This window comes from Callithrix jacchus, chromosome 20 (genome assembly GCF_049354715.1).
Source record: "Callithrix jacchus isolate 240 chromosome 20, calJac240_pri, whole genome shotgun sequence".
NCBI lineage: Eukaryota > Metazoa > Chordata > Mammalia > Primates > Cebidae > Callithrix > Callithrix jacchus.
Genome location: NC_133521.1, coordinates 6,271,035 through 6,295,715, shown reverse-complemented (window position 1 = coordinate 6,295,715; position 24,681 = coordinate 6,271,035). Strand labels below are relative to the sequence as shown.

General features: G+C 37.9%; 1 protein-coding gene across 1 annotated transcript in view; it reads left to right on the top strand.

Moving 5' to 3' along the window:
- The window catches only part of N4BP1 (NEDD4 binding protein 1), a 75,902-nt gene that overhangs the window by 32,334 nt on the left and 18,887 nt on the right, over positions 1 to 24,681 (top strand). The window contains exon 2 of the mRNA XM_002760925.6: positions 21,477 to 23,167. Within this exon, the coding sequence (XP_002760971.4) occupies positions 21,477 to 23,167 (1,691 nt within the window). The remainder of the gene's footprint in view (positions 1 to 21,476; positions 23,168 to 24,681) is intronic.

The following is a 24,681-nucleotide window of genomic DNA, read 5'->3' as shown; positions in this document are numbered from 1 at the left end:
ATTCCTCCTATCTAACTGTAATCTTGTGACCTTTGACCAACATCTCCAGAATCCCTTCCTCAAACTGTGCCAGCCTTGGATAACCATCATTTTACTCTGTGTGTCTAGGAGACCAACTTTTTGAGATTCCACTTACATTATTTGTCTTTCCATGCCTGGCTTATTTCACTTAACCTCATGTTTTCAGGTTTATCTATGATGTTGCAAATACCAGGATTTCCTTTTTTTTTTTTCCCCTATGGCTGATTAGTATTCCACTGTTTATATTTACCATATTTTGATATTTGCAGAAGGGTCCTGGAACCAATCCTCTGTGGACACAAAGGGATGACTGTATATAACATTTTCTATTTTATTATTATTTTATTGATTGATTGATTGAGACAGGGCCTCACTCTGTCACCCAGGCTGGAATAAAGTGATGTCATAGTTCACTGCAGCCTCAAATTCCTGGGATCAAGCAATTCCCTCATCTCAGCTTCCTGAATAGCTGGGATCATAGGCAAGTTTACCACCGTACCCAGCTACTTTTTAAATTTTTTTAGAGATGGGCTCTCCCTGTGTTGCTCAGGCTGTTCTCAAACTCCTGAGTTGAAGTGATCCTCCCACATTGGCCTCCCAAAGTGCTAGGATTACAGGCATGAGCCATTGCACCCAGCCAAGAATTTTTTTCATGTATGGTAGCACTCCTTATCCACTGGGGATACATTCTACTCCCAGTAGACACCTCAAACCTTGGTTGCTACTGAGTCCTATATATAGAATGCTTTTTTTCCTATACATAGATACCCATGATAAAGATTAAATTATACCTTAGGCACAATAAAGGATTAACACCACTTACTAATAATAGAAAAAATTATAACAGTATACCCTAATAAATGTTATTTTATTACTGAGTGGAGAAGTTTCATCTCTGCAGCTAAAGGAAGCAGTTTACTGCTTCTCTTTGGTATGTCCAAATTGCCAACATTACTACTCTTGTATTTTGGGATCATTATTAAGTAAAATAAGAGCTACTTGAAGATGGCCCCTAGATATGGCTACAGTCGATCTGATAACCAAGGCAGCTGCTGTCTGTTGGACAGGTAGTATATACAGCATGGAGGCACCATACAGAGGAATGATTTCAATACTGTACAATGGAAGATTTCACTGCACTGCTTAGAAGAGGGTACAATTTAAAATTTATGAATTGCTTATTTCTGGAGTTTTCAATTTAATATTTTCATAACATGCTTGACCAGGGGTAACTGAAGCCATATGTAAGGAAGGACTGACTACTGTACCTGTTGGCCATTTTTATGTCTTCTTTTGATAAATGTGTCTATTCAGATCTTTTCTTCATTTTTTAATTGGATTGTTTTCTTGCTTTAGTTGTTTTTGGATATTAACCTCTTGTGTACAGTTTGCAAGTATTTTCTCATTCTGTAGGTAATCTCTGTTGATTGGTTTCTTTCTTGTGCAGAAGTTTTTATTTGATATGATTTTGTTAGTCTGTTTTTGTTTTTGTAGCCTTTGCATTTGAGGTTATATTTTTAAAAATCATTGTTCAGACCAATGTCATGGAGCTTTTCTTCAATATTTTTATCTAGTAGTTTCATAGTTTGGGGTCTTAACTTTTAAGTCTTTAATCCATTTTTAGTTGATTATTGTATATGATGTGAGATAAGAAGCTAATTTCATTATTTTGCATGTGGTTATATACTTTTCCCAATATATTTATTGAAGAGATTGTCCTGGGATATCATTCCATTTATTTGTGTCTTCAATGTTTTTTGTCAGTATTTTTGTTTTCAGTGTTGAGATTTTTGACCTCCTTAGTTAAATTTCCTAAGTAAGATTAATTGTTTTCTTGATTTCTTTTTCAGATAGTTCACTGTTAATGTAAAAACACTACTGATTTTTGTGTTGATTTTGTATTCTGCAACTTTGTTGAATTCTGTTTTTTTGGTGGACTCTCGGGGTTTTTTTAATGTAGTAAGATCATGTCATCTGGGAACAGTTTAACTTTTCTTTCTAGTTTGGATGTCTTATATTTCTTTCTCTTGCCTAATTGCTCTAAAACTTTGAATACTATGGTGAAAGAGCAAACTTCCTTGTCTTATTCCAGATCTTACAGAATTTTTCCTTGTTGAGTATGATATGAGCTGCAGATTTGTCATAAGTGGTATTTATTGTGTTGAGGTGTTGAGTTTTTTTTTTTAAATCATAAAAAGACAGGATTTTGGCCGGGCGCGGTGGCTCACGCCTGTAATCCCAGCACTTTGGGAGGCCGAGGTGGGTGGATCACGAGGTCAAGAGATCGAGACCATCCTGGTCAACATGGTGAAACCCCCATCTCTACTAAAAATACAAAAAATTAGCTGGACACGGTCCTGTAATCCCAGCTACTCAGGAGGCTGAGGCAGGAGAATTCCCTTAACCCAGAAGGCGGAGGTTGCAGTGAGCCGAGATTGCGCCATTGCACTCCAGCTTGGCTAAGGAGTGAAACTCCATCTCAAAAGAAAAAAGACAGGATTTTATCAAATGCTTTTTCGGCATCCAATGAAATGATCATATGGCTTTTGTCTTTCATTCTGTTAATGTAATGTATCCTTTTTTTCCATTTGCGTTTCTTCAGCCATCCTTGTGTTCCTTGGATGACTCCTCCTCCTTGATTATAGTGAGTGATCTTTTTAATGTGTTGCTGAATTCTCTTTCCTATTACAGTAGTCTCTTGTCATTTGTAGGCAATCGGTTCCAGGATCTCTCACGGATACAAAAATCTGCAGCAAGTTCCTGAAGTAAAATGGTGTAGTGTTTGCATATAATCTATGTATATTTCCCTATATATTTAAATCATCTCCAGATGATTTGACATCCTTGATCTACTTATAATGCCTTATACAATATAAATGCTATGTAAATAGTTATATTGTATTCTTTAGGGAATAATGACAGGAAAAAAGTCTGTGTGTGTTCAGGACAAATTTAAATTTTTTTCTGAGTATTTTCGATCTGTGGTTGGTTGAATCCATGGATGTGGAATCCGTAGATAGAGAAGGTCAACTGTATTTTGTTTAGGGTTTTTATATCTGTGTTAATTAGGGATATCGGCCTGTAGTTTTCTTTTTTTGTTTTATCCTCGTCTGGTTTTGGTACCAGGCTGGCCTCAAAAATGAGTTTGGAAATATTTCCTCCTCTTCAATTTTTTGGAAGAGTTTGAGAAGAATTATTATTAGTTCTTCCTTAAATGTTTGGTAGAATTAAGTAGTGAAGCAAGTCATCAGCTCCTGGGCTTTTCTTTGATAGGAGACTTATTATTACTGATTTAGTCTCACTCATTATTAGTTAGGTTTTTCTGTTCATAATTCAATCTTGGTAGGTTGTATGTGTCAAGCAGTTTATCGATTTCTTCTGAGTTATCCAGTTTGTTCTTGTATAATTCATAATAGCTTTTTATGATCTTTTGTATATCTGTAGTATCAGATATGTTACTACTTTTTCATTTATTTTGTCTTTTTTCTTAGTCTAGCTAAAGGTTTGTGAATTTTTAGAACCTTAGTTTAAAAAACAACTCTTCATTTTAATTATCTTTTCTATTTTATTGTATCTATTTCATTTATTTCTCCTTTAATTTTTCATTTATTTCTAATCCAATCTTAACTTCCATCTGGATTTCACCATGTTGCCCAGGCTGGTCTTGAACTGAAAGTGGGGTGCTGATGTTCCCTACTATTTTTGTATTATAGTCTGTCCCTTCAAATCTATTAATATTTGCTTTACGTACTTGAATGTGTGCATATATATATATATATATATACACACACACACACACACACATATAGTTGTTATATTGTCATGCTGAATTGACCCTTTATTATTTTATAATGACTTGGTTTCTTCTAATAGTTTTTGACTTAGAGTTCTTTTTATCTGATAGAAATATAGCTACGACTGCTTTCTTTTGGTTTTCCATTCCATAGGAAAGGACTTGCCTGCATGGTGACCTTGAGTGTGCTCCTAGAGACAGCACCCTTCCAGGAATGTACTCCATAGACATGTTAGAGATGAGGTTAAAAAAAAGATGGAACAGACAGCAAATGTTGAAAGTATATTGGGGAAAAGACAGCTAGTAAAGGCATTATTTATTTGGTAGCAGTCTTACTAATATAATATAGATGGCTGAATAGAGACCTAAAATGGACCTGTTATAGATGTATAGATTAATGATTAACAATTTGTTTTTTTCTGAGGCATATGTGGTGCCTCTAATTCATGTATATGCCATATCAGATTAGTGTCTGAAAGTCATATTCTCCTTTTCTCTTGGAATATAGAATACCTCTTATGCAAGAATCTCCTAAATACAAAAAAAAAAAAAACCTTTAGCATCCTAAAGTGTGCATCTAGCATTGAGAAGTACTGGTCTGAGCCATTTTAGAAATTTCCTTTAATATATTAAGAGCTTCCTTGCTTGCGTAGTTTCTCTTTCCCCAGTAACTTGTGGTTGACTTGAATGTCTTATATTATGCCATGGTGGAGTGATGCTCCTCACAGCTGGCAAGTATGTCATATCTACCCCCATGGTAGCTGGTCAGGGGCTGCTGTGGTTTTTAACCATTGCATCTGTCTTTAATTTGTTTTTCACTCTGTTTGTCCATTGTCATTTGCTCCTCTGTGCTCTTCAGGTAGCACTTGATGCTGTTCCTTCTACACTTACAGTCAGCTACTTCTGAGAATATGCAGCCTAGATGAAGCTGGCAGAACCCCTTTAGTGTATGCACATTATAAGAAGTAGAAGATGCTGAGTAGTGGTGTGAAGAAACCTTTCCCTAGGTCAAACCTGCACACTCTTGAGCAGCTGCTTTGGTCATTTCTGGTTTTAGCTGTGTTTTGAATGGCAGAAGTGGCAGGGAACTCTGTCTCTGGATTTGTGAAATACTATGATAGAGTTGAGAAAAACTGAGTTTATGAAAGGTAGAATAATACAAATTCCATGTACCATATGAAAGAAAGTTACTTTAGATCATGCCCCTCCCCCATTTTTCTTAAAAGCCTGAGTAAAGTAAAACAGAATAAGAATATTATAGGATGGGGGAGATCACTTTTAACTAACATTGAAAGTGTTCAGATACCAAGTACAACCAATTCAAATGATGAGTATTCTGGACTGCATTATCTTTCTTATCAGTGTAAGTAGTGGCCAAACATCTCAAATGTAATGATGCTGTATACTTTATTGTTCCCTTCTGAACTTGAATATAATAATCAGTTGTTGCTGCTGAGTACTTCAGAAGTATAAATTGTTAATGAAATCTGAATCTTAGGGGATAATTGCTTTTTGGGGGACCAAAAAAAAATAAAATGGGTTTGTGCATGCAAAGCAGTCATGAGCATTTTGCACAGCTCTTTCCCAAAACTATGGAGTAAATCTTGTGATACTAGTTTGATTTATATGAGGAATACTGTCAGACAGCCCTGTCTGTGCTGAGTATTTCTTTGCCAGTCTTGCCAGTGCTTACACACTTCCAGCACAGGAGACCCAAGAGCTCTCCTCCAGCCCCCTGTGATGTTCTCAGAGGATCTGACTCTTAAAATTTTGTAATCTAAACAATATCTGAATATATTCCCCTAGATATCACTTTTTGTGAAAGGATTGTTGTATATGCTATGAGAAGTCAGTGGATTTGTTTGTAAGTAATATCTCAGATTGAGAATTTTATAGTACAAAATTGCCATAAGTTCAAATATATAAGAGTGACTTAAGTTGATTAAAATGTTGAGACTTTTGCGATTGTCATTTTTAAAAATGACAAAAAATTAAGGTGGTTCAACTGGTCTTATCTGTCTCAATATCCAGTTTAATTTTACATTTTATTTTGGTTGTATAGTATGAAGAACATTTGAAGTCATACAATTAGTTATAGATTTAACATTTTCAAACAGCTATTCTTGCATAATAATATTGAATTAAACTAATCCAGAAAAGTAACAGAGAAGTAATAGAAAATGTTTCTTTTGTGGATAAATTACTCATAATATTTCTTTTTTTTTTTTTTTTGAGACGGAGTTTCACTGTTGTTATCCAGGCTGGAGTGCAATGGCACGATCTTGGCTCACCACAGCCTCCGCCTCCTGAGTTCAAGCAATTCTCCTGCCTCAGCCTCCCGAGTAGCTGGGACTACAGGCATGCGCCACCATGCCCAGCTAATTTTTGTATTTTTAGTAGAGACGGGGTTTCACCTTGTTGACCAGGATGGTCTCGATCTCTTGACCTCGTGATCCACCCGCCTCAGCCTCCTAAAGTGCTGGGATTATAGGCATGAGCCACCGTGCCTGGCCTCATAATATTTCTTAACTGCTAACATTCTTTATCTCAAATGTCAGACAAAAAACAAGCAAAACTTACAGTTAGAGCCAAAACTATCAGTGACACATCATAGCATGTTATGCCTCCACTTCAAAAAATTTTAATTAAAATTAGAAGGTGGGAAGTGTATTAAAATAATATATATACATGGTTTTAAAACAGAAAATCAAGTAGTACTAAAAGATTTGTGTGAACAGCAGCAGTTCCTTGCTTCCAACTCTCCCCAGCTTCCTAGAGGTAACTTTTTACTGTTTTTAGCTGTTTGTTCTAATGGTTACCTAATAATTATAAATAATATGCAGTTGACCCTTGAACAACATGGGTTTGAACTACACTGGTCTGCTTCTATGCAGATTTTCTTCCAACTCTTCTACCCCTGAAATAGGAAGACCAATCCCTCTTCTTCCTCAGTCTATTCAAAGTGAAGGTAAGGATGAAGGCCTTCATGAAGATCCACCTCCACTTAATGAATAGTAAACACATTTTCTTTTCCTTATGATTTTCTTAATGACATTTTCTTTTCTCTAGCTTACTTTATTGTGAATACAGTATATAATACATTGAACATACAAAATTATGTTAATTGACTGTTTTCATTATCAGTAAGGCCTCCAATCAACAGTAAGCTATTTGTAGTTTGGAGCAGTCAAAAAGTTATAGGTGAATTTTCTATTGTGTTGGGAGGTGTCAGTACCCCTTACTTGTGTTGTTCAGGGGTCAGCTCTACTGCCCTGTCTTCTCTTTTTTTTTTTTTTTTTTTTTTTAAAGAACAGAGTCTCACTGTATCACCCCAGGCTGGAGTGCAGTGGCATGATCTCGGCTCACTGCAACCTCCACATCTTAGGTTCAAGTGATTCTTCTGACTCAGCCTCCTAAGTTGCTGGGACTACAGATGCACACCACCATGCCTGACTAATTTTTGTATTTTTAATAGAGATAGGGTTTCAACATGTTGGCCAGGCTAGTCTTGAACTCCTAACCTCAAATGATCCACCTGCCTAGGCCTCCCACTGTGCCTGGCTCATACTGCCCTTTCTTGTAAATTGTAGGCATTATTCACTTTCTTTAAGATAAATGAGATAAAAACGATCCCACTTTTCTAATATAGTTACGTTTTTTAGTTACCCACTACAGAGCCAAGTACTATACTACATTTATGTGGGGTTTTTTGGTACAACTTCTAATTTTTTTCTTTGATTTATTTTTTTTTTAAGACTGTTTTGCTCTGTTGCCCAGGCTAGAGTGCAGTGGCACCATCTCAGCTCACTGCAGCCTCCGCCTGGGCTCAGGCAGTCCTTCCACCTCAGCTTCCTGAGTAGCTGCTCTTACAGGCACGCACCACCATGCTCGGCTAATTATATTAACTTTTTGTAGAGTCTAAAAGTTAATTTTTTGTATTACCCAGGCTGGCCTCAAACTCCTGAGCTCAAGTGATTCTCCCACCCCAGCCTCCCAAAGTGCTGGGATTACAGACATGAGCCACCATGACCAAGCCTTTCTTGGAATTTGTATCTGCCCTGTTTTCACCCACTTGTGAAATGTATTATACCCTTAATGTTTTATATATACCCTTAATGTTTTATAACTATTTTCACCCACTTGTGAAATGTATTATACCCTTAATGTTTTATAAGTATTTATTTCTATCTCAATTTAGCATCCTTTTTGGGAGAACACCCCTAAAACCTTCTTCCCTCCTCTAATCAGCTGGTTCCTCAGCTTGTATGCTGCATAACTATGATGTTTGGACTTCTGTTTGCCACTCTTGGGTTATATAACTAATTATTTCATCTCCTTTATTTTATGTCACTGTCAGATAGGTTTTCTAAGAAAATAATCCATGGGAGTAATTTTCTGGGTCTTTATGTTGTATTTGACATGTAATGTGATAAATATAGAATTATAGATTGAAAATCATCTTCCCTTAGAATTTTGGACACATTACTGCCTTCTGGCCCCCCCACCCCCATCATCCAGAACTGCTTTTGAGAATTTGTGACATTCTTAGTGTCATTTTTTATATGTCTTGTTCCCACCCTGCTCCCAGGATTTTTCTTGTGGGACTTTTGAAAGTAATCATGCCTAAGTATTTTGTGTTACCTTTCAAGATGTTTCTGTCGTTTAGTTCCAAGAAAGTTGTAATTGTTTCACCAATTATGCTTGGCTTCTTATGTATTGTATTTATTTATTTATATAGAGACAGGGTCTCACCCTGTCACCTTGGCTGAGGTGCAGTGGTTTAAACATGGCTCATTACAGCCTCAACTTCCCAGGCTCAAGTCATCCACTTACCTCAGTCTCCTGGCTTACTGGGACTCCAGGCACATGTCACCATGCCTGTCTAGTTTTTGTGTTTTTTGTGAGATGGGGTTTTCCTTGTTTCCCAGGCCAGTCTCAAGCTCCTGGGCTCAAGTGATCAGACCGCCCCAGCCTCCAAAAGTGCTGGGATTAGAGGCTTGTGATCTCACCCAGCCTTCTTGTGTTCTGGGAAATGTTATTATGTTATTTCTGTGTTTATTGCCATTTTCTCTTTTTGGAATGCTAGTTATTTGGATTTGGGATATCCTAGGTGGACCTTTAAGGCCTCTTTTCTTATTTTCCCCATTTCTTTGTTTTCATGGTACTTTTAGAAAGATTTCTTCCCTTTTGTCTTTCAGTTGTTCTATTAACTTATTTTGGCCATCATATTCTTAATTTGCCTGTATTTCTATTCTGAATCCTTTTTCTCTTCTTTTTCTTCCTTCCTTTCCCTTCTTTTAGCGTCTCGATTCCTGTTGTGTGGGTTCAGTATCATCTTGTATCTGTTGAAACCACTAATTAAAATTTTTTGAAGGTTTTCTTTTGTGCCCTGCATTACCTAATTTTCTGCAGTTCTCTGCGTGATCTGTTTAATTGGCTTCCAGCTTTTGTATTCAGGCCTTTCTTCTAGTGTAGGTGTTTTTGATGTTTGATGCTAACTCTAAAATGGAAGCTCTGTATCTGGGCAGAATCTGTCAACAGGTAGGCTTTACCTTGGGTCAGATAGAGCAATAGCCCCTTTTGAGAGATTATTTGTTTCATGGGTCTTTCATGTGGAGAATAAATCTCTCCTCTCCAGCTTGGCTAGTTGTTGCTGGTGGCCCACTGAGGAGATGTGATCAACTTTTCCTTATCCAAGTGGCTGCACAGTAATCTCAGTAGTATTTGTCCCATGTGAATTCATCTATTCACTTAATTCATTTTGGATGGGCAGCGTCACTTACATTAACAGGCAAGACACTTCCAGTTCTGGGTAAGAGAGAGTAAGCAAGTCAGGCACAGTGGCTCATGCCTGTAATCTGGCACTTTGGAAGGCTGAGGCAGAAGGATCCCTTGAAATCAGGAGTTCGTGACCAGCCTGGCCAACATGGTGAAACGCTGTCTCTACTAAAAATACAAAAATAATTCAGGTGAGGTGGCATACATCTATACTCCTAGCTACTTGGGAGGCCAAGGCAGGAGAATCACTTGAACCCAGTGCCACTGCACTCCAGACTGGGCAACAGAGCAAGACTGTCTAAAACAGACACACACACACACACACACACACACACACACACACACACGTACGTTAGCAAGATTGCTCAATATTAAATCAATTTAAAAAAAAGTAAGCACACTCCACCCTGTCATTCCTACTGAATACAGCTATAAAACCCAGACAGAATGCATACAGCAACTATTTAAGGACACTGAAAAATATATAGTAGCAGGCAGATTTAGAACAAAGACCAGAATTTAAGGTACCACTAACTGGGCACAGTGGCTCATGCCTGTAATCCCAGCACTTTGGGAGGTCAAAGCAGCCAGGTCATCTAAGCTCAGGAGTTCTAGACAACCCTGGGAAACATGGTGAAACCCCATCTCTACTAAAATACAAAAAATTCACCGGCATGGTGGTACGTGCCTGTAGTCCCAGCTACTCAGGAGGCTGCGGCAAAAGAATTGCTTGAGCCCCTTAGACAGAGTTTGCAGTGAGCCAAGATTGTGCCACTGCACTGTTGGTCTACAGAGTGAGACTCCATCTCAGAGAAAAAGAAAAAGTACCACCAAACCAGTAGTGAGTTTACCATTTGTTCTCCTCGTTAATCCTCCAGTGTGTACCTAACACAGCTCCACCTGGAAGTAGAAACGGGCACCAGGACACACTAGGAAAAACCTGGTTTCAGCCCAAGGGACAGAAAAGGAAGCATCTAAAATTTAGAATGAAACCTCCTCCTTTTTTTTTTTCTTCTTCATTCTTATGCGACCCAGCCCCAAATAATCATGTATTGGTAGTGGCAATCGAAGTGTGCAGGAGCCAGAATTCCAACATAGGAGGACCTTTCTGTCTAATTGGGGTTGTGGGCTCCATTGATTTTTCTCTCTATGTGTCCTGGCTGGATCCAAGCACAGTTGCAGAGGTATAAGGCAGAGTGGGTTAATCAAAAGCCCCAACTTTCTGGGTGGAGGACGAAAGGAGGAACCCCAGGAAACCAGAAAGTACCAGGTAGATAGCAGAGAGGGAAGAGTTCAGGAAAGTGAGCCATGAAGTTGTTTATGATCCTTTTGGCTCATCCCCAAGCTGCATGTGCATGGATCTGTTCGTAATGTAATCAGCGTAAGAAAGGCTTTTGAGAACTGAATTAACAAAAAGACCACAACCCAAGTCCTAGAATTGGCTACACAATGGCATACATGTGGAATGGATACATAGCATTGCAGGCCAGGCAAGGTGGCTCATGCCTATAATCCCAGCAGTTTGGGAGGCCAAGGCAGGAGGATTGCTTCAGCCCAGTATGGAGTTCAAGGCCAGTCTGGGCAACATGGAGAAACCCTATCTCTACAAAATTTACAAAAATTAGCTGGGCATGGTGGCATGTGCCTGAGGTCTCAGCTACTCCAGAGGCTGAAGTGGGTGGATCACTTGAACCCAGGAGGTTGAGGCTGCAGTAAGCTATGATGGCACCTCTGCAATCCAGCCTAGGTGGCAGAGCAAGGCTCTGTGTCAAAAATAAAAATGAAAAAATAGCATTGCAGGGCTTTGAAAACTGAACTGATGTTGGAACCACAGCTCAGAAGACAGGTTGCAGCTTGCAGCCTGAATCTAGTTACGTCAACTATCTGCGAAAACAAAAGTTTCAATATCTGTAAGATTTAAACAAGATTGAAGGCTTCATAATTCTTCATTGTTCAAAATGAATATAATACAAAATTGGCATATAAAGGGATAGGAAAATCTCAACTCTTACAGGAAAAGACAGCAATGCTGAGATGACACAAATGTTGCACATTTTTGACAAAAGACTAAAATATTCAACCAGGAACTGAAAATACTCCACAGGCAATCCCAAATACTCTTAAAACCAGTAGAAAAAGAAAGTTTCAGCAAAGAAATAGAAGATAGGGGAACCAAATGTCAGAATTATGTGGTGCTGAAAAAGTATGTGAAGAAATAATTGCTGGAGACATTTCAGGTTTGGCAAAAGATGTGAACATGATGATTCAAGAAGTTCACAGAACACAAGCAGAATAAACCCAAAGATTTCCATACCCAGACACACTGAAAGCACACTGCTGAAAAGTGAGGACATAAAAAAAGTCGTGAAAGCATCCAGGGAAAAACACACTACATGTGGGGGAACAACAGTTCAAATGACTATGACTTATTGAAAACTGCAAAGCCCAGAAGAAAGTAGCACAATACTTTTTTAAGTGATGAAAGAGAAGAAATGTTAACCCATTTCTTCCATTCTCAGTTTGCTGGTAAAAAATGTTAACCCAGAATTCTCTGTCCAGTGAAATTATCCTTCAAGAATGAAAGTGAAATAAAGCATTCTCAGTTGAAGAAAAACTAAAGGGAAATTATTGCCCACAGTCTACTCCAGACAGTCTGTTCTTTAGGTATTCTCCTAAGGAAAGTTCTTCAAATATAAATGGCAAATATCTGGGTAAATGTAATAGGCTACTTTCTCTTGATTTCTTTAAAATTAGTTTCATACAATGAAAGCAAAAATTATAATGTTGTCCAGTGGGGTTTCAAATGCATGTAAATAAACTGTATGAGATCACTATAACATAACTTGGGAGAGAGGAAAGGTACCAGGAATAAAGACTGTATGTTGGTGTTCTAAAATTTGTACCAATGGGATTTGAATTTATGGAGGTAACAACACAGGTCAATGCTATTGAAAGAATTTACTACTTATATTTGCTGAGAAGGGGACATGCCATGCCATGCAGGACCATAGGGAAAGCATCACGGTTTGGTCACGAGGCAGAGGCAGGCCAGAGGAAAGCCTAAGCCAGAGACATTTTTGGGTCTTCTGTGGGAAAGGGAAGGCAGGGCGAGGTAAATAGTTAAGATGAGATCGTTTGAATAATTCTGCAGGCTTTATAGGGACTGTCCTTGGTTGTCTGGTTCCTGGCCTTAAGTTGATTTAGTGCAAGGGAAATACTGGCTTGGTATGTAAGAGTTAAAGAGATGGGAGAGAGCATGGCCCTGGGTCAGGCAGTCTGCACCTAAAAGGCATCCTCCAGACAAGCTGGGGAACACCCCTAGGAATTAGCTGGCTCTGGAAGGGGCAGCCTCATTGTCTGAAAGGTCCCCCAACATGTCAAAACATCATATGATACAGAAAATAAGAAACATGATTAATATTAATATAAGTGATACAGTTTTATGAAATGATAGAATATGATGATAAGTAAACTGTGAAAATTAAGAGTATTGTAATCAGTAACATCACTTAAAAACTATATGAAGAGATTAAAATGCAGTAGGGGCTGAGCATGGTGGCTGTTGCCTGTAATCCCAGCAGTTTGGGAGGCTGAGGCAGGTGGATCACATAAGCCCAGGAGTTAGAGGCCAGCCTAGCAAACATGATGAAACCCCGTCTTTACTAAAAATACAAAAAATTAGCCAGGCGTGGTGGTTTCCCTGTAGTCCCAGCTACGAGGGAGGCTGAGGTATGAGAATCACTACCTCAGAGATGGAAGTGATGGAGGTTGAGAGATGAAGGTTGCAGTCAGCCAAGATCGGCACCACTCTACTCAAGCCTGGGTGACAGAGCAAGACTCTGTCTCACAAAGAAAAAAAAAATGTGGTAGGTAAATTATTATACTAAGTGTTTGTATAATGCCAAAGAAGACAACCTAGAACAGGAATCAAATATAGGAAGAAAGTGGAAAAAGTAAAATGGTAGACAGATTTGCCAATAATAGTATTAAATGTAAATCGACACTCCAGTTAAGAGATAGGTACTATCAGAATAGATTAAAAACATGATCAAACTGTGGTGTCTTCAAGAAACTGAATTGAAATATTACAGATAAGTGAAAACTAAAAGGAGGAAGAAAGACATGTGCCATGCAAGCATTCAAAAGAAAGCTGGAGTGACAGTATTACTAACAACAGCCCTCAGAGCAAAGAAAGTTACCAGAGATTAAGAGAAACTACATAATGATAAGAAAGTCAGTTCAAGAAGACATTATGTAACAGTGCTAAATGTTTATATTCCTAACAATAGAGCTGCAAAATATATGAACCAAAAACTGGCAGAACTGAAAGGAGAACTTGATAAATCCACAATTATAGTTGGAGACTTCAACACCTTTCTCTCAACAATTGATGGAACCATTAAACAGAAAATAAATGAGGATCTAGGAGAACTCAGCACCACCATCAACCAGCCAGGTTCTAGTACACATCTATAAAACATCCCACTTAACAGCAGAATACACATTCTTTATGAGCACCTGTAGAACTCTGAAGATAGACCTTATGCTAGGCTATAAAACAATTCTTAATAAATTTAAAATAATTAAAATCATACAGTGTTTGACCACAAAGGAATCAAACTAAAAATCAATAACAGAAGGATAGCAAGAAAACCTTCAAAAACTTTAAACAGCACTTTAAATTTATGAGTCAAAGGGAAATTTTAAAAAATATATTGAACTAAATGAAAATGCAGCGTATCAAAGTTTCAGGATGCCACTAAAGCGGTGTTGAAAGGGATATTTCTGCCACTTAAATGCTTACATTAGAAAAGAAGACAGCTGCAGTGGCTCACACCTGAAATCCCAACACTTTGGGAGGCCAAAGTGGTAGGACTGCTAGAGCCCAAGAGTTTGAGACAAGCCTGGACAACATAGCAAGACCTCGCCTCTATAATGGTAACAAAAGAAAGAAAGGAAAAGCCTCTATAATTTAAGCTTCAAGGAACTAGAAAAAGAAGAACAGAATAAGCCCAAAGCAAGCAAAAGGGAAATATAATAAAGAGCAGAAATTAATGAAACTGAAAACACTGACAGTAGAGAAAATCAGTGAACCGAAAGCTTGTTCTTTGAAATGATCAATAAAATTGACAAGTCTCTTAGCAACACTAACAAAGATGAGAGAAGCTGCAAACTACTAATGTCAGGAATGAAACCACAGTGTCTTTGCAGACATAAAAAAGAAGAAAACTACTAACAACTCTACATACATAAAGTTGGCAGCTCAGTTGAAATGGACCAGTTCCTCAGAAGGCATGAACTACATTGACTCACTTCATATGAAATAGCTATAAGGCTATTCAGATTATCTATTAAGGAAATTGAATTGATAATTTTTGAACTCCTATGAAAGAAATTTCCAGGCCCAGGTTGTTTCACTGGAGAATTCTATAAAATGTCTAAAAAAGAATTAACATCAATTCTACACGGTCTCTTCCAAGAACTACAAGAGGAGAGAACACTTTCTAACTCATGTATAGCCCATATTACCCTGATGCCTACCAGACAAAAACAGTACCAAAAAGGAAAACTGTAGACCAAAGTCCTTTCTGAATATAGATGCAAAAGATGTATAGATTCTTAATAAAACGTTTACAAATATAATTCAGCAATATGTAAAAGAATTATATACCATAATCAAGTAGGGGTTATTCCAGGGATACAAGCCGGGTTCAGTATTCAGAAGTCAATGTAACCAACCATATTAATAGGCTGAGGAAGAAAAATAATCACAGGATTATGTCAATTGATGCAGTAAATCATTTGTTAATTTCAACACCCATTCATATTAATGATCCTAGAGAACTAGGTAACTTAATGTGATAAAGAACATTGGTAAAAATTTTCCAGGTTACATCATTGTTAAACGTGAAAAAGACTGAATGTGCTTTTACCTGTAGATCATTAACAAGGCAAGTATGTCCACTCTCACCATTGCTCCTCAACATAGTGCTGTACTTTCTAGCTACTGCAGTAAGGCAAGAAAATAAATGGCATATAAATCAGAAAAGAAATATTTGGAGATGACATAATTGTCTGTAGGAATTCCCCAGGAAACTACATATACACATAGATCCTTGAACTTTTAATAGGAATAAGTGAGTTCAGGAAGATTGCAAGATACGTGATTAACATACAGCAATCAATTATATTTTTATATACTAACAATGGACACATAGAAACCAAAATTTAAAATAAAACACTGCGTGCAATCACTCAGAAAAATAAAATTCCTACAACATGAAATCTACCAAAACATACAGGATTTGTATTCTCAAAACTCAAAAGGCTAATAAAAAAGCAAATTAGATTAAATAAAAGAAGAGAAACACCAGATTTCGTGGATCAGGAGATTCAGCAAATGTCAGTTATCCTCAGATTCATGTCACTTGCTGACACGTAATTGTCAGCACAATTGCTGATAAAATTCCAGCAAGATATTTTGTAGACACAGACAAAATTATTCTAAAATGTGTATAGGAAGACAAAGGAACTAGAATAATTATTTTTAATTAACTCATTTATATATATGTTATTGTACTTTAGGTTCTGGGGTACATGTTAAGAACATGCAGGATTGTTGCATAGGTACATAGATGGCAATGTGGTTTGCTGCCTCCATCCCCATCACCTGTTATCTGGCATTTCTCCCCATATTATCCCTCCCTAACTCCCTACCCACTCCCAGTCCCTTTCCTACTATCCCTCCCCTAGTCCCCCCAACAGATCCCAATGTGTGATGCTCCCCTCCCTGTGTTCATGTGTTCTAATTGTTCAACACCCACCTATGAGTGAGAACATGCAGTGTTGGATTTTCTGTTCTTGTGGCAGTTTGCTGAGAATGATGGTTTCCAGATTAATCCATGTCCCTACGAAGGACACAAACTCATCGTTTTTGATGGCTGCATAGTATTCCCTGGTGTATATGTGCCACATTTTCGTTGTCCATTCTATCATCAATGGCCATTTAGATTGGTTCCAGGTCTTTGCTATTGTAAACAGTGCCACAGTCAACATACATGTTCACGTATCTTTATAATAGAACAATTTATAGTCCTTTGGATATGTACCCAGTAATAGAATTTCTATTTCTAGGTCCTTGAGGAATTGCCACACTGTCTTCCACAATAGTTGAACTAATTTACACTCCCACCAACAGTGTAAAAGTGTTCCTATTTGTCCACATTCTCTCTAGCATCTGTTGTCTCCAGATTTTTTATTGGTTGCCATTCTAACTGGCGTGAGATAGTATCTCAATGTAGTTTTGATTTGCATTTCTCTAATAACCAGTGATGATGAGCATTTTTTCATGTGTTTGTTGGCCTCATGTATGTCTTCTTTTGAAAAGTTTCTGTTCATGTCCTTTGCCCACTTTTGAATGGGTTTTTTTGTTATATTCTTGTAAATCTGTTTTAGTTATTTGTAGATTATGGATATTAGCCCTTTGTCAGATGGGTAGATTGCAAAAAAATTTTTTTCCATTCTGTTGGTTGCCGGTTCACTCTGATTGTTTCTTTTGCTGTGCAGAAGCTCTGGAGTTTAATTAGATCCCATTTGTCTATTATGGCTTTTGTTGCCATTGCTTTTGGTGTTTTAATCATGAAGTTCTTGCATATGCCTATGTCTTGAATGGTTTTGCCTAGGCTTTCTTCTAGGATTTTTATGGTTTTAGGTCTTAGGGTTTAAGTCTTTAATCCACCTGGATTTGAGTGTAAGGTGTCAGGAAGGGGTCCAGTTTCTGCTTTCTGCACATGGCTATCCAGTTTTTCCAATACCATTCATTAAACAGGGAATCCTTTCCCCATTGCTTGTTCTTATCAGGTTTGTCAAAGATCAGATGGTCGTAGATGTGTGGCATTGCCTCCAAGGCCTCTATTCTGTTCCATTGGTCTATATCTCTGTTTTGGTACCAGTACCGTGCTGTTTTGGTTACTGTTGCCTTACAGTTTGAAGTCAGGGAGCTTGATGCCTCCAGCTTTGAGGAACTAGATAATTAAAGCAATTGAAAAAATTATAAAGAGGGAGCAAATCATGACCCAATTTTAAGACATTATACGCTTACAGTAACCAAAACAGTGTGGTCTTGATGAAGGGATAGATACATAGATTGGATCAGAATAGGGAGCTCACAAGCAGCCCTACACAAGTATGGCCAAGTGATTTTTTTGACAAAGGTGTAGTTCAGTGGTAAAGAATAGCCTTTTCAAGAATTGGTGCTACAGCAATATTATACCTATGGGCAAAAACATGAAAAACAAGCTAAACCTCACCTTATTTTAAAATATACTAAAAATGGATCATAGGTTTAAATGTATAACTTAGAAGATAACATTGGAGGAGTCTTCAGTACTTCAGGCTTGGTGAAAAATAAAATCGTTAAACTGAACTTCCTTAAAATTAAAAACTTGCTGTCACAAAACACCCTGTTGAGAGGATGGGAAAACAAACTACAGACTAGGAGAAAATATCTACAAGCCACGTATTTGACAAAAGACTCTTAGAATATATAAAGAGCTCTTAAAACTCAGCAGTAAAAAAAACAATCCAATTAGAAAATGGACAGGACATGAGAGACTAGGAAGGGTAGGGAGAGATTTGTTAAAGGATACAAAATTACAGCTCCCTGGTGAGAATAAATTCTAGTATTCCATAGCATTGTAGAATAACTATAGTTAACCATAATATATAGTTTCAAATAGTTAGAAGGATATAGAGTGCTCCCAACACAGAGAAATGCTAAATGTTTGGGATGGATCTGTTGATTACTCTGTTCTGATTACTATGTATTATATGTATCGAGACTTCCCTGTGTAACCCCTGAATATATACAATCAGCCGAGCACAGTGGCTCATCCCTGTAATCCCAGCACATTGGGAGGCTGAGGCAGGTGGATCACCTGAGGTCAGGAGCTCAAGACCAGCTTGGCCTACATGGTGAAGCGCCATCTCTACTAAAAATACAAAATTAGCCATATTGTGGTGGGACATGCCTGTAATCCCATCTACTTGGGAGGCTGAGGCAGCAGAATTGCTTGAACCCAGGAGGCAGAGGTTGCAGTGAGCCGAGATCACGCCATTCTACTCCAGCCTGGGTGACAAGAGTGAAACTCTGTCTCCAAAAAAAAAAATACACACACACACACATTTGTATATATAGAAATATGTACACACACAATCATTATTTGTCAACTTAAAGAATGGTTTTAGAGACAGGGTTTGCTCTTTTGCCCAGGCTAGAATGCAGTGACATGCTCTTGTCTTACTGCAGGGGGTCAACGTCCTGGGCTGAAGCGATCCTCCTATCTCAGCCTCCTAAATAGCTGGGACTACAGGCACACAACACCACTCCTGGCATATTTTTTTGTAGAAATGGGGTTTCACCATGTTACCCAGGCTAAATTTAAAAAAAAAAAAAAACAATATTTTTTTGTGACAGTCTTGCTCTGTTGCCAGGCTGGAGTACCATGGTGCAATCTCGACTCACTGCAACCTCTGCCTCCTGGGTTCAAGTGATTTTCCTGCCTCAGCCTCCTGAGTAGCTGGGAGTCCAGGCACACACCACCATACCCAGCTAGTTTTTATATTTTTAGTAGATACGGGGTTTCACCATATTGGCCAGGATGGTCTCGATCTCCTGACCTCATGGTCTGCGCACCTTGGCCTCCCAAAGTGCTGGGATTACAGGTGTGAGTCACTGTGCTGGCCTAAAAGAAAACTTTTTAAAGGAAGAAAGTGGACAAAAGGAATAAGTATTTTACCAAAGAGAATATGTGAATGGTAAGTAGTACATGGAGAGATGTTTAATGCCACTATATTAGAGAGATGTAAGCTAAGACCAAATACCACACTCCTATTAGAGCAAGTAAAATAAAAAATAGTGACTATCAAATTCTGGCAATGTTTTGGAGAAACTGGATCTCTCAAACATGGTTGGGGAAATGTAAAATGGTATAACCATTCTGAAAAATAATTTTGGGTCCCTTTTAAAACTAAACACACACTTAACGTATGTCCCAGCAACAGTTGCCCTCCTGAGCATTTATCCCAGAGAAATGAAACTTGAGTTCACATAAAAACTAGCACATAATTGTTCATAGCAGCTTTATTTGTAATAGTTCCAAATAGGAGCAACCAAAATGTAGGGAGACAGATAAAAACCTGGTTCATCCATCCCATGGACTGAGCAGTAACAAGGAATGAACTCTTGATATGTGCAACAGCTTGGATGGATTTCAACATTGGCATGTTGAGTGAAAAAAAAGTGAACCCCAAAAGTCATGTATAATCCCATTTATATAGCATTCTTGAAGTCACAAAATTATAGAAATGGAAAAAGATTGCGGGGGGTTAGGGATGGAAGGTAGGAGTAGGTGGGTATGACTATAAAGGGTTAATGAGGGAAATCTTTGTGGTGATGGGATAGTTCCGTATCTTCACTGAAGTGGTAGTTTCAGAAAGCTGTACATAGGATAAAATGAGTGCACATATGAAAGAACTACATAGACAGAAATGTGTCTCCTGACTGAAATTGTACTGTAATTACGTAAGATACAATGATTAGAGGAAACTGAAGAGTACACAGGACTTTATGTAGTACCTTTGCAACTTCTTGAGAACATGTAATTATTTCAAAATAAATTTTAAAACTTTAAAGCCACAACCTAAATACAGCATAATTTCAAACAAGTGATAGCTAAATGTTGCCTCTTTGGAGATCTTCAGGGATGCTGACATCAGTATTATTAACACTTGTGCACATTCAGGAAAAGGGGATAAGTTACAGTACTTTGTGTTTAACTCAGTTGACATGTTCACAGAAAAAATAGCAATCTGCTGTATTAAAAAGACAGAGCTTGGCCAGGTACAGTGGCTCATACCTGAAACCCCAGCATTTCAGAGGCCAAGGCAGGCACAGGTGACCCACATCTCAGTTGTAGTTCTAGATTATTGATGCAACAAGGAATGTTTATACACATTTGAATATTCTCACTAAAGTTATGTGACTACCATCATAGCAAGAATATAGTAAATACAGGCTTTTACTTACCTCTTCTTAACTGATGCTGCACAGGTTTAACTTTTTGGTAACACCATTCTCATTTTAGTTTAAAGTATGGATCATAGATCTCCAGGCTCATTACCTACAAATGTCTCCAGAAAGTTTTCACTGATCATTTAAAGTAACAGCGTTGTTACTATTTAGTAAGCACTTACTATGTGCAAGGCACTGTTCTCAAGACTTTAACTTCCATTATCTTTTTGAATTTCCACAAAACCACTGAGATTTCATTCCTTTTATAGTTGAAGAAACTGGGCTCAGAGGGATTAGGTAACTTGAGCAAGATAGTATCGGCCATATGGCTGGAATTAAAATTCTAATTCCAGTCTAAAGACCAAGACACTGACCCCAGAGCCAAAGTTATTAACAGATATGTTCCTGTGTGTGTGTTTGCTTGCCTGCTTGATTCATACTGCTGACTCCAGTAGCAACTAATTGCTAAGGGAACCCAGCCCTTTCTTGCCTCATTTCAACCCCCTTCAATACCAACATCTGAGAACAGCAATATTGTCCAGCATTCACCTGTTCTATTAGATCTGCATATTTTCTTTTATATAAAGATATATCTTTTATAACTTTTTAATTTCAATTCATCTAAAGATGATTTAAGCAAGGTATATCTTTTATTTTAAATGTTGTATTTAAAACATGACATTTTGTTCAAAATTACAAATATGTTTGTGATTTTTATAAAATCAGCCTGACATTTGTCCTTACATGTGCAATTTATTATGTGCTATAAGGAACTTTTATACATTGACCTAATTTCTTATTTTCTCTTTGCAGGAATATATTAAAGGAATCTGTGAACCTGAACTAGAAGAAAGAGAATGTTACCCCAAGGCCATGCACTGCATTTTTGTTGGGGCAGAGAGCCTGTTTCTGAAAAGCTTGATTCAGGATACTTGTGCTGACCTCTGCATTCTGGACATTGGCCTTCTTGGCATCAGAGGAAGTGCTGAGGCTGTGGTCATGGCTAGGAGTCACATTCAACAGTTTGTAAAGCTCTTTGAAAATAAAGAGAACCTACCCAGTAGTCAGAAAGAATCAGAGGTAAAAAGAGAATTCAAACAATTTGTTGAAGCCCATGCAGACAATTACACAATGGATTTGCTGATTTTGCCCACTTCGTTGAAAAAAGAACTTTTGACACTCACACAAGGTGAGGAGAATCTCTTTGAAACAGGAGATGATGATGTTATTGAAATTAAAGATTCTCAACAAACAGAGTTTACACAGAATGCCGCTACAGGGCTGAATATTTCCAGAGATGAAACTGTTTTGCAGGAAGAGGCAAGAAATAAAGTTGGGACTCCTGTTTCTGAACTTACACAACAAATGGACACAGTCCTTTCTAGCTCACCAGATGTGCTTTTTGACCCAATAAATGGTCTAAGCCCAGATGAAGAGGCACTTTCCCATGAGAGAATGTGTCAGAAAAGGAGATCTTCTGATTCTGAAGAAAGGCATACCAAGAAGCAGTTTTCTTTGGAAAATGTTCAGGAGGGGGAGATTTCACATGATGCTAAGACACTGGCTGAAAATGTAATAGTTGACCTGTCTGATTCTTCTACCAATTCTGAAAATTTAAGTCCAGATACAAAAGACACTACTGAGGAAATGGAATACAACATCCTCGTAAACTTTTTTAAAACCATGGGCTATTCCCAAGAAATTGTTGAAAAGGTCATTAAGGAGTATGGACCATCTACTGAACCATTATTGCTCTTAGAGGAAATTGAAAAAGAAAATAAAAGATTCCAAGAAGACAGAGAATTTTCAGCCGGTACTGTGTATCCAGAGACCAACAAAACCAAAAATAAAGGTGTTTATAGCAGCACAAATGAGCTTACAACTGATTCTACTCCAAAGAAAACACAGACTCACACACAGCAAAATATGGTAGAAAAATTTCCTCAGTTACCATTCAGAGGGGAAGCTAAACCATGTACCTCAAATTGCAGAATTAATACTTTCAGACCAGTGCCCATAGAACAGAAACATGAAGTCTGGGGTTCAAACCAGAACTATGTTTGTAATATAGACCCTGAAACTGATGGCCTTTCACCTTCTGTTGCCTCTTCAAGTCCCAAAGAAGTCAATTTTGTTTCAAGGGGACCTTCAAGTCACCAGCCCAGAGTTCCTGTTTTTCCTGAAAATGGTTTACACCAGCAGCCAGAACCCTTGCTTCCAAATAATATGAAATCTGCCTGTGAAAAACGTTTAGGATGTTGTAGTTCTCCTCATTCTAAGCCAAATTGTTTAGCCCTTTCTTCACCAATGCCACTGCCCCAGCTGTTACCTTCGGTTACTGATGCAAGGTTGGCAGGAACTTCTGATCATATCGATTCCTCAGTTACTGGGGTCCAAAGGTTTCGAGATACTCTAAAAGTACCCTACAAGCTGGAATTAAAAAATGAACCGGGGAGAACAGATTTGAAACACATTGTTATAGATGGGAGCAATGTTGCAATTACGTAAGTCCATTTTCTGCAGATTATTTTATTTTAAATAGGGCTCTAAATGGTCTCAGAATCACATGTATATAGGAACTATACATACATGTTGTATATTGTTTATCTGTAGCCTTAGAGTTGAATGGTGGAGGGGAATGAGAACAACTGGTTGGAAAGGTTTTGTCAGTTCATCTTCTGGATTTATGAACTTTACTTCACCCTGCTGAACTTAATTTCTAAAGCCAGGAGAGGATAGAAAATTATCTTTTCACTTTGCATTGTTAGTGATACGTAGTATAGTGGCTTTTAAGTCATTAAATTCTTAATACTCTGAGTACCATTATGTTCTAAAGAAGAGAAAACAGAACTTAAAGCAGAAGGATTTTTTTTTGATCTTTTGATGGAGTATGCCAGATCTCTAGCCAAGAATGTGCAGTTATAATAGGTGTGAGGTACTTCTCTGGATAGAGCAATGGCAATTTCCATTCAAAGGAAGTTAGTTTGAGCTTCGTTGTGGGCCTCTGCTCTTAACTAAACGTTTATTTGTTTTTAGTAAAAGACATTATTTAATGAACCCGTCATTTCTAATTCGCCTGTCTTGGAACTCCTCTTAGTTTAAAATCCTCTGATTTGAAACCTATAGGCTTGAGTTTCTTTTCTCAGGGGCAGTTTAAGATTGTGGCTAAGAAGAGTGTGAGGGTCAAGAGCCTCCCTACACTTTGGACCAGCTGCTTGATTTGGGGCAGGTCACTTAACTGTTGGAGTTTCAGTTGTTGCAATCTGTTGCATTTTGACCTGTCCTTAAGAACATCTTTACCATATCATTTCAACAACTGTGTTGAATCTGCCTTCAATTTTCGAAACCACTCCCACATTGTTAAAAGAAAACCTTCAGGCAAATGAAATTTAGCAGTTGATGTGCACAAACAATAATTTATGAATCTGGCAGCGTCCTAAACCAAGAGAGGTTCAGAGATCTTCAGCCAGCAATGAGGGCAGGCAGTATTTATAGGCAGAAAAAGGAAGTGCCCTCCAGAAACAGCTTCATTGACTAGGGGTTGGCATTTGCCTTATCCAGGCATACTGTTATGAGGCATTTGCCTTATATAGATGTGGTCTGAACAATTGGCAGCCTGTGATTGGCTGAGACTCAGCCATATTTTTTACAAGAATACTCTTAGGTTGCAATTTGTTCACATAATAAGGTTGCAGGTCTCTATGAATGGAGGCAACTTTAGGCCAGATTTAATCTAACACCAGTGATTTCAAAGAAATATTCAAGGTCTGGCATTTTAAGTAGCCACAATTCAAGAAACAGGCCACCTGGACATGGAATGCGGGAGAAGTTGCCAAATCTTAACAATACTTTCCTGAATTGCTGAATGTTAGTGTAACTTATTTTTTAGGAGTTCTGAGAGATCAGTTAATGCCCTGAGTTTTTAAGAATACCTATTAGGATTGAAAAATAAGTGTTATTTTTGAAATACATGTTTATTATATATTTATAATTTTTGTTTTGTAAATTTTTTATTAGG